Source organism: Thalassophryne amazonica, unplaced genomic scaffold (genome assembly GCF_902500255.1).
Source record: "Thalassophryne amazonica unplaced genomic scaffold, fThaAma1.1, whole genome shotgun sequence".
NCBI lineage: Eukaryota > Metazoa > Chordata > Actinopteri > Batrachoidiformes > Batrachoididae > Thalassophryne > Thalassophryne amazonica.
Window position 1 is genome coordinate 173,656 of NW_022986263.1, and position 14,601 is coordinate 188,256.

The 14,601-nt window shown below is 49.3% G+C and overlaps 1 protein-coding gene across 1 annotated transcript in view; it reads right to left on the reverse strand.

The window, feature by feature from the left end:
* LOC117505890 (latent-transforming growth factor beta-binding protein 4-like) overlaps nucleotides 1-14,601 on the reverse strand; it is a gene marked incomplete at its 3' end in the record, with an annotated part of 211,270 nt that overhangs the window by 172,657 nt on the left and 24,012 nt on the right. The window contains 2 exon segments of the mRNA XM_034165425.1: nucleotides 1,757-1,816; nucleotides 14,154-14,256. Coding sequence (XP_034021316.1) covers nucleotides 1,757-1,816; nucleotides 14,154-14,256 — 163 coding nt within the window.

A 14,601-nucleotide genomic window follows, 5' to 3' on the forward strand; every position in this document is an offset into this window, starting at 1 on the left:
GTAACCTTGTTTTTTTCTGTTTAGGTGTTAATGATGGCTTTCGTTTAGCTTTTCTGTATGTGAATCCCATTTCCTTTAGGCAGTTTCTTACAGTTTGGTCACAGACGTTGACTCCAGTTTCCTCCCATTCGTTCCTCATTTGTTTTGTTGTGCATTTTCGATTTTTGAGACATATTGCTTGAAGTTTTCTGTCTTGACGCTTTGATGTCTTCCTTGGTCTACCAGTATGTTTGCCTTTAACAACCTTCCCATGTTGTTTGTATTTGGTCCAGAGTTTAGACACAGCTGACTGTGAACAACCAACATCTTTTGCAACATTGCGTGATGATTTACCCTCTTTTAAGAGTTTGATAATCCTCTCCTTTGTTTCAATTGACATCTCTCGTGTTGGAGCCATGATTCATGTCAGTCCACTTGGTGCAACAGCTCTCCAAGGTGTGATCACTCCTTTTTAGATGCAGACTAACGAGCAGATCTGATTTGATGCAGGTGTTAGTTTTGGGGATGAAAATTTACAGGGTGATTCCATAATTTATTCCTCAGAATTGAGTGATTCCATATTTTTTTCCCTCTGCTTGGTCTAAAAAAGTAACCGTTACTGACTGCCACAATTATTTTTCCTGATTTCTTATAGTGTTTCTTAAAGCCAGAAAGTTGCCATTTGAAATGACTTTAGTTTTGTGTCATGTCTGTGATCTGCTTTTTTCTACAAAATTAAACAACTGAATGAACATCCTCCGAGGCCGGTGATTCCATAATTATTGCCAGGGGTTGTATATCAATGCGGATCTGACTGTATCCGCTGTGGCGACCCCCCCCCCCCCCCCAAAAAAAAAACGGGAGCAGCCGAATGGACAACAACATTCCAGTGGGACAGAAGTGTTCTTCAGAGAGCCTGAGTTTGAGCTGGATCCAGTCATGGTCTTCAGATGCTGCTTAGAGTCCAGCTGTCACGAGGACACAGACAGTCTGGAAGCAACAAAAACTTCCAAAGCTGGACCTGTGTCCTCTTGCAAAGGTCTGTCAAGCAGCTCTGTGACTCCATCAGTGTCTCAGGACCCAAAGACTGAGATCAGTGATGCTGAACATGAACAAAAGTCTGAACCTTAGTCTTAATTCAGGACAGTCACAAACCCAGATACCCGACTCCTCAATGCTGCAATCTGAGAATCCACTCATCCAAAGACAACAGCACGGTCCTCAGAGTCAGTAAACCTTTCAACACCAAGAAAGGTACCCAGGTCACATGACCTCACAACCTTACCCAACGCCCAGTCCACGGAAACACGGATAAGGGCCAGAACAAATCCTGGTCAGGTTCCACCTCCACTCTGCACAGCACTCTCAGTACCTGGTCATGCTGGGGATCAAACGTTCTTCAGTGAGTACAGGTAGAGCTGGGAAGAGAATGATGGCTGACATCTTGGGTGCAAAGCCAGACTGGTCTGACAGCTGGAACTGAATCCTGTTGAGAATAATCCTGTTTCCTGGCAGAAACCCGACAAACCCTGAATCTGCTGCAGTCCAGGTGATGATCCAGAGACGTTTAAGTCCCTTCTTCCACTCAGCTGGGATGATGGTCATCTTTGAAATGGAAGCAAACCTGAACAGGAGAGCCTGACATGCCTCAGCTGATAAACAGACTGAGACTTGGTGATTCAGCGGATCAGAGGAGTTGGACTCGGACCTCCACAATCACAGAGTTCATTTAACACTTTATCACCCAGGGACCAACATGTGCATCAGCAGAACTCACCGACACACTGTGTGCCATTTCCTCTTTCAAAGCCGACAGGACAGCTGCTGTTGTCTGGACCTGATGGACAGAAACAAAACGTTAAAGACACAAAAGATTTTACACGTGACAGTGACAGGAAAAAAACAAGAACGCAAGAAAAAAATACACAACAAAAGAAAGTGTTGTGAAAGTGTAGGAACACGGAACCACAACAGGGGGCGACAATGAACGGACAATGGAGGAATCAAATAACACTGTTTTTACTGTTGTGGAAAAACGGCACAACAAATACAACTGATAACAATAGAGAGATTTAGTCTAATTCAAAGGTGTCGTGTGGGCAGGCTCGACGATAGGAGACATCTGTCCAAGTCGAACCGGAACCAACCCGATCTCCTCCGCCACCGGACCCCGGGGATACTGGAGCCGCCAAGTCCCGAATTCCCAGGTGGCCACTGCCTCCGCTCGCCGGATCCGGTACTGCTGGCAGGAAACAGAAACAGTCAGGTGTGGATGCGGCTGCACCCAACAACACGGAGGGTGGAGAGTCCACCTCCACCTCTCATCAACAACTGGTATGTGCAGGAAGGAGTATGAGTACTTATCAAAAAAGGTTGGTGAAAAGTCCAACTCAGTCTCCAGCTGCAAGTACTCACTGACTACTGTCAAAACACAAAGCAACAATGTTCACTGTCTGAAAGACAACACAACAGCTGAGTACGTTACCTCTTTAGGTATGGCGATATCTCGGCAAATGAGGTGGAGATGCCGTCCTGCTGATATACCTCCGTCTTGATTGGGATCAGCTGTCTCCCGTGATGGATGACAGCTGTCGTCCTGGCTGCTCCTGTGAGGCGGGAGCGCCCTCTGATGTCTGGAGCCCGCACTCCAGGCAGGGCGCCCTCTGGTGGTGGTGGGCCAGCAGTACCTCCTCTTCAGCGGCCCACACACCAGACCCCCCCCTCAACGGGCGCCTCCTGGCGCACGACCGGGCTTGTCAGGGTGGCGACGGTAGAAGTCAACCAGGAGGGCCGGGTCCAGGATGAAGCCCTTCTTCACCCAGGAGCGTTCTTCGGGGCCGTACCCTTCCCAGTCCACCAGATACTGAAAGCCCCGGCCCATTCGTCGAACGTCGAGGAGCCGGCGTACGGTCCAGGCCGGCTCTCCGTCGATGATCCGGGCAGGAGGCGGCGCCAGACCCGGAGTGCAGAGGGGTGAGGTGTGATGGGGTTTAATCCTGGAGACGTGAAATACCGGATGAATCCGCAGTGAGGCCGGAAGCTGGAGCCTCACTGCGGCGGGATTGATGACCTTGAGTATTTTGTAGGGGCCGATGTATCGTTCTTGCAGTTTCGGGGAGTCCACTTGTAGGGGAATGTCCTTGGTGGACAACCATACCTCCTGCCCAGGACGATACGTGGGAGCCGGGGCCCGCCGCCGGTCTGCATGGTTCTTCGCCCTCGTCCGGGCCTTTAACAAAGCAGAACGGGCGGCACGCCACACCCGACGGCACTTCCGTAGGTGGGCCTGGACCGAGGGCACACCGACCTCCCCCTCAACCACCGGAAACAACGGGGGTTGATACCCCAAGCATACCTCAAAGGGGGAGAGGCCGGTGGCGGACGACACTTGGCTGTTGTGGGCGTACTCGATCCAGGCCAGGTGGGTACTCCAGGCCGTCGGGTGCGCGGCTGTCACACAGCGTAGGGTTTGCTCCATCTCCTGGTTGGCCCGTTCTGCTTGTCCGTTGGTCTGGGGGTGGTACCCGGACGAGAGACTGACCGTGGCCCCCAGTTCCCGGCAAAAGCTCCTCCAAACATGCGAGGAGAACTGGGGACCGCGATCGGAGACGATGTCTGATGGTATCCCATGCAGACGGACGACGTGGAGGACTAGGAGGTCCGCTGTCTCCTGGGCCGTTGGCAGCTTCGGGAGGGCCACGAAGTGGGCCGCCTTGGAGAATCGGTCCACTATCGTGAGGACGATGGCGTTTCCCTGGGACGGCGGGAGACCCGTGACGAAATCCAGGCCGATGTGAGACCAGGGGCGATGAGGCACGGGCAGCGGCTGTAGCAATCCCGGTGTCTTGCGGTGGTCTGCCTTGCCCCTGGCGCAGGTGGTACAGGCCTGGATGTAACCCCGGACGTCGGCCTCCAGGGACGCCCACCAGAAGCGCTGCCGGACGACTGCCACGGTTCTTCGCACCCCAGGATGACAGGAGAGCTTAGAACCGTGACAGAAGTCCAAAACTGCAGCCCTGGCTTCTGGTGGGACGTAAAGTTTGTTCTTTGGTCCGGTTCCGGGGTCCGGGTCTCGTGTCAGGGCCTCCCGGACGGTCTTCTCTACGTCCCAGGTGAGGGCGGCCACGATAGCGGACTCCGGGATGATGGGTTCCGGGGGATCCGACGGCTCCGTTTTGACCTCATCTTCATGTACCCGGGACAAAGCATCCGATCTTTGGTTTTTGGTCCCGGGACGGTAGGTGATCCGGAAGTCAAAACGGCCGAAGAACAGTGACCAGCGGGCTTGCCTGGGGTTCAGCTGCTTGGCGGTCCTGATATACTCCAGGTTCCGGTGGTCAGTGAAGACCGTGAATGGCACGGACGTTCCCTCCAACAGATGTCTCCACTCCTCAAGAGCCTCTTTCACCGCAAGGAGCTCTCGATTGCCGACGTCATAGTTCCGTTCGGCTGGGGTCAACCTGCGGGAAAAATAGGCACACGGGTGAAGGACCTTATCGGTCTTCCCGCTCTGGGACAGCACGGCTCCTATCCCTGAGTCCGAGGCGTCCACCTCAACCACCAACTGGCGACTAGGATCGGGCTGCACCAGAACAGGTGCAGACGAGAAGCGCCGTTTCAACTCCTTAAATGCGACATCGCACCGATCCGACCAGGTGAAGGGGACTTTTGGTGAGGTCAGGGCTGTCAGGGGGCTAACTACCTGACTGTAGCCCTTAATGAACCTCCTGTAGAAATTAGCAAAGCCTAGGAACTGTTGCAACTTCCTACGGCTTGTGGGTTGGGGCCAGTCTCTCACCGCCGCAACCTTGGCCGGATCAGGAGCGACGGAGTTGGAGGAGATGATGAACCCCAGGAAGGACAAAGACGTGCGGTGGAACTCACACTTCTCGCCCTTCACAAACAGCCGGTTCTCCAACAACCGCTGCAGGACCTGACGTACATGCCTGACATGAGTCTCAGGATCCGGAGAAAAGATGAGTATATCGTCTAGATATACGAAGACGAACCGGTGCAGGAAGTCCCGCAAGACGTCGTTAACCAAGGCTTGGAACGTCGCGGGGGCGTTTGTGAGGCCGAACGGCATGACCAGGTACTCAAAGTGACCTAAGGGGGTGTTAAATGCCGTTTTCCACTCGTCTCCCTTCCGGATCCGAACCAGGTGATACGCATTTCTAAGATCAAGCTTGGTAAAAATTTTGGCTCCATGCAGGGGCGTGAACACCGAATCCAACAGGGGCAACGGGTATCGGTTGCGAACCGTGATTTCGTTCAGCCCCCTATAATCAATGCATGGACGAAGTCCGCCGTCTTTTTTACCCACAAAAAAGAAACCTGCGCCCATCGGGGAGGTGGAATTCCGGATCAACCCGGCAGCTAACGAGTCCCGGATGTAGGTCTCCATTGATTCACGCTCAGGCCGTGAGAGGTTGTACAGCCTACTGGACGGGAACTCACTGCCCGGAACCAAATCAATGGCACAATCGTACGGACGGTGGGGGGGAAGCGTGAGAGCCAGATCCTTGCTGAACACGTCGACAAGGTCGTGGTACTCCACCGGCACCGTCCCCAGATTGGGCGGGACTCTGACCTCCTCCTTAGCTTGGGAGCCAGGAGGAACCGAGGAACCTAGACACACCCGATGGCAGGTCTCGCTCCACTGAACCACTACCCCGGACGGCCAATCAATCCGGGGATTGTGCTTCAACATCCAGGGAAAACCTAAAACCACACGGGAAGTGGCCTGAGTCACAAAAAACTCAATCACCTCCCGGTGGTTTCCTGACACCACCAGCGTTACAGGTGGTGTCTTATGTGTGATCGGAGGGAGTAGGGAGCCATCTAGTGCCCGAACCTGCACAGGCGAGGTAAGCGCCACCAGAGGGAGCCCTATCTCCCTGGCCCATCTGCTGTCCAACAGATTCCCCTCAGAGCCCGTGTCCACCAGTGCTGGGGCCTTCAGGGTTGAGTCCTCATAAAGGATCGTAACCAGGAGTCGTGTGGCAATGTGGGTGTGTCCCACGTGAATGTCTCGGCCCACCCCTAGCCCAGTTTCTAGGGGCGGGCGTTGGAGTTTAACCGCTCGGTGCAGTCTCTCATATGGTGCTCTATTGCACCACAAACAAAACAAGCTCCATGGGCCCGTCTCCTCTGTGCATCTGGTGCCCTAAATGTTGCCCTACTCGTGTCCATAGCTTCGTCAGTAGGGGGAGCTGTGGCCCCACGGAGCGCAGGGGCCGTGGAGCGTGGGGAAGGCGGAGCGCGGTCGGAACCGGAAGGGAGAGGGACGGCGCGTGCCCGGCCACGCCCTTCGTCTCGTTCCCGCCGTTGTTCTTCTAACCGGTTGTCTAACCGTATGACGAGATCGATGAGCTCATCTAAATCCCGCGGTTCGTCCTTAGCCACCAGGTGCTCCTTAAGAACCAAAGACAGTCCGTTTACAAAGGCGGCGCGGAGGGCAGCGCTATTCCAGCCGGATCTCGCAGCCGCAATGCGGAAGTCGACTGCATAGGCAGCTGCGCTCCGGCGCCCCTGTCTCATTGACAGTAGCACGGTTGAAGCGGTTTCGCCTCTATTAGGGTGATCGAACACGGTTCTGAGCTCCCTTACAAACCCATCGTATGTCAGAAGGAGCCGTGAAGACTGCTCCCAGAGCGCTGTAGCCCAAGCGCGTGCCTCACCGCGAAGCAGGTTTATAACATAAGCTACTTTACTAGCATCGGTCGTGTACATAACGGGACGCTGTGCGAAGACGAGCGAACACTGCATCAGAAAATCCGCGCACGTCTCCACACAGCCTCCGTACGGCTCTGGGGGGCTTATGTATGCTTCCGGGGAAGGTGGGAGAGGTCGTTGAACAACCAGTGGAACGTCAACGCTACGCACAGGGTCTACGGGAGGGAGAGCTGCAGCGGCACTCCACCTGCGCGGCGAGAGCCTCCACCCTGCGGTTCAGGAGGACGTTCTGCTCGGTCATCAAATCTAACCGAGTCGTGAAAGCGGTGAGGATCCGCTGCAACTCACCGATTACCCCTCCTGCGGACGTCTGCGCGTCCTGTTCTTCCATTGGCCGTTCAACAGCCGGTTGACGCCCCTCGGGATCCATGACGCTGGCCGAGATATCCTGTTGTGAAAGTGTAGGAACATGGACCCACAACAGGGGGCGACAATGAACGGACAATGGAGGAATCAAATAACACTGTTTTTACTGTTGTGGAAAAAGGGCACAACAAATACAACTGATAACAATAGAGAGATTTAGTCTAATTCAAAGGTGTCGTGTGGGCAGGCTCGACGATAGGAGACGTCTGTCCAAGTCGAACCGGAACCAACCCGATCTCCTCCGCCACCGGACCCCGGGGATACTGGAGCCGCCAAGTCCCGAATTCCCAGGTGGCCACTGCCTCCGCTCGCCGGATCCGGTACTGCTGGCAGGAAACAGAAACAGTCAGGTGTGGATGCGGCTGCACCCAACAACACGGAGGGTGGAGAGTCCACCTCCACCTCTCGTCAACAACTGGTATGTGCAGGAGTATGAGTACTTATCAAAAAAGGTTGGTGAAAAGTCCAACTCAGTCTCCAGCTGCAAGTACTCACTGACTACTGTCAAAACACAAAGCAACAATGTTCACTGTCTGAAAGACAACACAACGGCTGAGTACGTTACCTCTTTAGGTATGGCGATATCTCGGCAAATGAGGTGGAGATGCCGTCCTGCTGATATACCTCCGTCTTGATTGGGATCAGCTGTCTCCCGTGATGGATGACAGCTGTCGTCCTGGCTGCTCCTGTGAGGCGGGAGCACCCTCTGATGTCTGGAGCCCGCACTCCAGGCAGGGCGCCCTCTGGTGGTGGTGGGCCAGCAGTACCTCCTCTTCAGCGGCCCACAACAACAGAAAGTTGGGATTCATGTGCAACTTCACAAAATGACACCCCCAGTTCAGACAGATTAAATACCTGCACGTATCACTGTTTACGTGCACGTATCACTGTTTACGTGCACGTATCACTGTTTACGTGCATGTCAGTGTCTACGTGCATGTGTCAGGGTTTCCGTGCACGTATCAAATCAATTTTATTTATATAGCGCCAAATCACAACAAACAGTTGCCCCAAGGCGCTTTATATTGTAAGTCAAAGCCATACAATAATTACAGAAAAACCCCAACGGTCAAAACGACCCCCTGTGAGCAAGCACTTGGCGACAGTGGGAAGGAAAAACTCCCTTTTAACAGGAAGAAACCTCCAGCAGAACCAGGCTCAGGGAGGGGCAGTCTTCTGCTGGGACTGGTTGGGGCTGAGGGAGAGAACCAGGAAAAAGACATGCTGTGGAGGGGAGCAGAGATCGATCACTAATGATTAAATGCAGAGTGGTGCATACAGAGCAAAAAGAGAAAGAAACAGTGCATCATGGGAACCCCCCAGCAGTCTAAGTCTATAGCAGCATAACTAAGGGATGGTTCAGGGTCACCTTCAAACCACCGCAGCGCAGTGCCTTTAATACCTATGGCATGCTCTAATCTCTGTAATAAAATTTTATGGTCAACAGTATCAAAAGCAGCACTGAGGTCTAACAGAACAAGCACAGAGATGAGTCCACTGTCTGAGGCCATAAGAAGATCATTTGTAACCTTCACTAATGCTGTTTCTGTACTATGATGAATTCTAAAACCTGACTGAAACTCTTCAAATAGACCATTCCTCTGCAGATGATCAGTTAGCTGTTTTACAACTACCCTTTCAAGAATTTTTGAGAGAAAAGGAAGGTTGGAGATTGGCCTATAATTAGCTAAGATAGCTGGGTCAAGTGATGGCTTTTTAAGTAATGGTTTAATTACTGCCACCTTAAAAGCCTGTGGTACATAGCCAACTAATAAAGATAGATTGATCATATTTAAGATCGAAGCATTAACTAATGGTAGGGCTTCCTTGAGCAGCCTGGTAGGAATGGGGTCTAATAAACATGTTGATGGTTTGGATGAAGTAACTAATGAAAATAACTCAGACAGAACAATCGGAGACAAAGAGTCTAACCAAATACAGGCATCACTGAAAGCAGCCAAAGATAACGATATGTCTTTGGGATGGTTATGAATAATTTTTTCTCTAATAGTTAAAATTTTATTAGCAAAGAAAGTCATTACTAGTTAAAGTTAAAGGAATACTCGGCTCAATAGAGCTCTGACTCTTTGTCAGCCTCGCAAAGTAGACACTTTCAGTAAACATGTATCAGTGTTTATGTGCACGTCAGTGTTTATGTGCACGTCAGTGTTTATGTGCACGTCAGTGTTTCCGTGCACATATCAGTGTTTCCGTGCACGTATCAGTGTTTCCGTGCACGTCAGTGTTTATGTGCACATCAGTGTTTATGTGCACGTATCAGTGTTTATGTGCACGTCAGTGTTTATGTGCACGTCAGTGTTTCCGTGCACGTTTCAGTGTTTCCGTGCACATCAGTGTTTATGTGCACGCGTCAGTGTTTCTGTGCACGTGTCAGTGTCTAGCTGCACGTGTCAGTGTCTAAGTGCACGTGTCAGTGTCTAAGTGCACGTGTCAGTGTTTACATGCACGTGTCAGTGTCTAAGTGCACGTGTCAGTGTTTACGTGCACGTGTCAGTGTCTAGCTGCACGTGTCAGTCTCTAAGTGCACGTGTCAGTGTTTATGTGCACGTATCAGTGTTTATGTGCACGTATCAGTGTTTATGTGCACGTATCAGTGTTTCCGTGCACGTGTCAGTGTTTCCGTGCACATGTCAGTGTGTACGTGCACGCGTCAGTGTGTACGTGCACGCGTCAGTGTGTACGTGCATGCGACAGTGTCTACGTGCTCGTGTCAGTGTGTACGTGCACGTGTCAGTGTCTACCTACACATGTCACTGTTTCCATGCACGTGTCACTGTTTCCATGCATGTGTCAGTGTCTGAGTGCTCGTGTCAGTGTCTGAGTGCTCGTGTCAGTGTCTGAGTGCTCGTGTCAGTGTTTCTGTGCACGTGTCAGTGTGTCCGTGCATGAGCATTTTATTATTGTTTTAATATCTGTGGTAGTGAGTGTTTTGTGATTATAAACCTGAATTGACAAACTGGTTAAACAGTGTAAAAGTACATGTTTTATGTATTCATGTGTATTTTTTGTGTAGTTTGTGCAGTAAATCTGTGTTTGTGTTGCGTTCGGAGAGACCGTTCGGATTCTGTCCCTGCCCTCGGGTCTGAAACACAAACCCTGAATCGTTCTGTTTGTTCTCTCTCTTTTCCACTCCTCTGTTTGTCTTTCCTTCTCTCTGCTTTTTGAAGGTGTGTTCTGTCACTCTCTGCTTTGACAGACTGACGTGAGGTTTGGTGCCAGCGTGTGACCTCAGACTACTTCCTGTGTGTGCTCACACACGCGTGCACGTGTGCGAGCAGTACGAACGGCCCCACATTCCTGCTGTGTGAGCTCAGCGGCAGCCTGGGAGCCTGATTCCTCAGATAATGTCGGTTATATAAGCAGCTGCATGTACAATAACGAGCAGATATTTCACAAAGTTATCTTTGGATAAAAGCCGCCGCATCAGCCGCGCAAGGAATGCTTCCAAACCGTGTCAGGACTTCCTGCAACTGTCAGACACTTTTACACGAGTTGGGGTGCCTCTTCAGACGTTCCAACTTCAGAGAAAACAGCCCAGCTGGGAAACTCAGTGATTCCTGGAGCCAGTTTCAAATTAACTTATTAAAGCAGATAACCCGTAAGTTGGAGAGGAAATGGCGTCTCACTAATTTAGAAGATCTTCACTTAGCCTGGAAAAAGAGTTTGTTGCTCTATAAGAAAGCCCTTCGTGAAGCTAGGACATCTTTCTACTCATCACTAATTGAAGAAAATAAGAACAACCCCAGGTTTCTTTTCAGCACTGTAGCCAGGCTGACAAAGAGTCAGAGCTCTATTGAGCTGAGTATTCCATTAACTTTAACTAGTAATGACTTCATGACTTTCTTTGCTAACAAAATTTTGACTATTAGAGAAAAAATTACTCATAACCATCCCAAAGATGTATCATTATCTTTGGCTGCTTTCAGTGATGCCGGTATTTGGTTAGACTCTTTCTCTCCGATTGTTCTGTCTGAGTTATTTTCATTAGTTACTTCATCCAAACCATCAACATGCTTATTAGACCCCATTCCTGCCAGGCTGCTCAAGGAAGTCCTACCATTATTTAATGCTTCGATCTTAAATATGATCAATCTATCTTTGTTAGTTGGTTATGTACCACAGGCTTTTAAGGTGGCAGTAATTAAACCATTACTTAAAAAGCCATCACTTGACCCAGCTATCTTAGCTAATTATAGGCCAATCTCCAACCTTCCTTTTCTCTCAAAGATTCTTGAGAGGGTAGTTGTAAAACAGCTAACTGATCACCTGCAGAGGAATGGTCTATTTGAAGAGTTTCAGTCAGGTTTTAGAATTCATCATAGTACAGAAACAGCATTAGTGAAGGTTACAAATGATCTTCTTATGGCTTCGGACAGTGGACTTATCTCTGTGCTTGTTCTGTTGGACCTCAGTGCTGCTTTTGATACTGTTGACCATAAAATTTTATTACAGAGATTAGAGCATGTCATAGGTATTAAAGGCATTGCGCTGCGGTGGTTTGAATCATATTTGTCTAATAGATTACAGTTTGTTCATGTAAATGGGGAATCTTCTTCACAGACTAAAGTTAATTATGGAGTTCCACAAGGTTCTGTGCTAGGACCAATTTTATTCACTTTATACATGCTTCCCTTGGGCAGTATTATTAGACGGTATTGCTTAAATTTTCATTGTTACGCAGATGATACCCAGCTTTATCTATCCATGAAGCCAGAGGATACGCACCAATTAGCTAAACTGCAGGATTGTCTTACAGACATAAAGACATGGATGACCTCTAATTTCCTGCTTTTAAACTCAGATAAAACTGAAGTTATTGTACTTGGCCCCACAAATCTTAGAAGCATGGTGTCTAACCAGATCGTTACTCTGGATGGCATTTCCCTGATCTCTAGTAATACTGTGAGAAATCTTGGAGTTATTTTTGATCAGGATATGTCATTCAAAGCGCATATTAAACAAATATGTAGGACTGCCTTTTTGCATTTACGCAATATCTCTAAAATCAGAAAGGTCTTGTCTCAGAGTGATGCTGAAAAACTAATTCATGCATTTATTTCCTCTAGGCTGGACTATTGTAATTCATTATTATCAGGTTGTCCTAAAAGTTCCCTAAAAAGCCTTCAGTTAGTTCAGAATGCTGCAGCTAGAGTACTGACGGGGACTAGCAGGAGAGAGCATATCTCACCCGTAGTTGGCCTCTCTTCATTGGCTTCCTGTTAATGCTAGAATAGAATTTAAAATTCTTCTTCTTACTTAGAAGGTTTTGAATAATCAGGTCCCATCTTATCTTAGGGACCTCATAGTACCATATTACCCCATTAGAGCGCTTCGCTCTCAGACTGCGGCTTACTTGTAGTTCCTAGGGTTTGTAAGAGTAGAATGGGAGGCAGAGCCTTCAGCTTTCAGGCTCCTCTCCTGTGGAACCAGCTCCCAATTCAGATCAGGGAGACAGATACCCTCTCTACTTTTAAGATTAGGCTTAAAACTTTCCTTTTCGCTAAGGCTTATAGTTAGGGCTGGATCGGGTGACCCTGGACCATCCCTTGGTTATGTTGCTTTAGACGTAGACTGTGTTTCATAATTATTGTATGGCCTTGCCTTGCAATGTGGAGCGCCTTGGGGCAACTGTTTGTTGTGATTTGGCGCTATACAAGAAAAAAGTTGATTGATTGATTGATTGATTAACCAACAACAAAGCAGCAGAACCGTGTGAGGAACATCTCACTGGTTTTACCACTAATTTACTTTTACTTTGAGATTTACTGCAAATTCACTCCCAGGATTCATTAGTAAGATGCATTTTTACAACAATCACATTAAGTTTTTTTTAAAACTACCGTACTTTTGAGGATAACTGACAAACAGGGTTTTTGTGAAGTAAAGACAGGGAGCAGAGTGTTCTCTTTCTGAGCACCACTCACGTTTACCAGCAAGAATCTCTACCAGAAATGGACGCAGTTAAGCGACGCTCCCTCATCCAGGGTTCCTCCGTGTTAGACTCGCGTCATGGTCTCTGGGGGATTCTCTACAGTTATTGATGACAGTTGATTTATTTATAAAGTGCCTAATCGCAGCATAAGTGGCCTCACGGTGCATCACAGGGTGAAGTCTGAACGTCTCCACCATCAGAGCAGCAGAGGTCAGGAGAGAACAGGTGACCTCTGTCATCTCTACTGACTCTCCTTAATTTTGTCTGCTGCTCCTCACGGTTTGGACGTTTCTGGACCGCGGCTCGCGGTGACCACTGTGGCCTCACAGCGCTCAGCTCCTCAGATGTTCCTGTCTCACTGTGTGTTGGTTGGTCCACTGAAGGCTTTATGTTTGAATCAGAGAAGCTACCAGCTGCAGTTCATCACCAGCAGGATGTCAAAAGCACATGGTTGCCCCCTGAGTCTGGTCTGCTTGTGGTTTCTTCCTATGAGGGAGGTTTTCCTGACCAGTGTTACTCAGGTGGTGGTTAAGGTTCAATCTCACACTTGTGAAGATCTTTAGGGCCACTTACCTTGTGATTTGGTGCTTTATCAATAAACTGAACAGTTCTCAGACTTTCTGGAACTGTCAGGAACACTGAATTATTCTTTGAATTATTATTTGGTGGATGTATATTCTGACCCTGTATTGCAGGGGTGCCCAAGTTCAGTCCTCGAGAGCCACCTTCCTGACACTCTTAGTTGTCTTCCTGCTCCAACACACCTGAATCCAATGAAAGGCTCATTAAAAGTCTGCTAACGAGTCTTTCATTGTATTCAGGTGTGTTGGAGCAGGAAGACAACTAAGAGTGTCAGGAAGGTGGCTCTCGAGGACTGAACTTGAGCACCCCTGCTGTATTGGTTTCAAAAAACCCCAAAATAAATTTAAACTTCTTCACCAAATTCTTGTCTTTGTTTTGTTGTTGTTGTTCTGTTCCAGACTTCTGTCACACAAACGGAACAGTTAAACGAAAACTCTGCAGATGTCCATGAAGACTGTGTGTAAACATCTGACTACAGCTGTCCAGGGTGTGATCTGGAAAAAACTTCACAGCCACTCAGCGGGTCCTGGGTTTGTACCTGTGTTTTGTGGACAGAGGACACAGTCGGTGATCCCCCAGGCCTTCCCGATCCCTCTGCAGCAAGTATCCCGGCTCCTCAGACCCGGCAGAGGAGAGCTGCACTGCACACACACACACACACACACACACACACACACACACACACACACACACACACACACACACACACACACACACACACACACACACACACACTTTATTCATCCTGGAAAGACTGTGCTGGTGGACAAGCACAAAAAGAGACAAACATCTTTTTATGGTATGCAGCAAAACAGTGAGTGAATCAATTTCAAACGGCGCATCACAACACAATGCTGCAAACATTCATCACAGCTTGAAGCTGCATGATGAGTCAGCAATCTGAAGGTCACATGACAATTGTGATGTTTTCATCCCCAGTTGAATCAAGTCAACTTCAGTCTGCCGGCGTGATGCTGCTCTCTGCT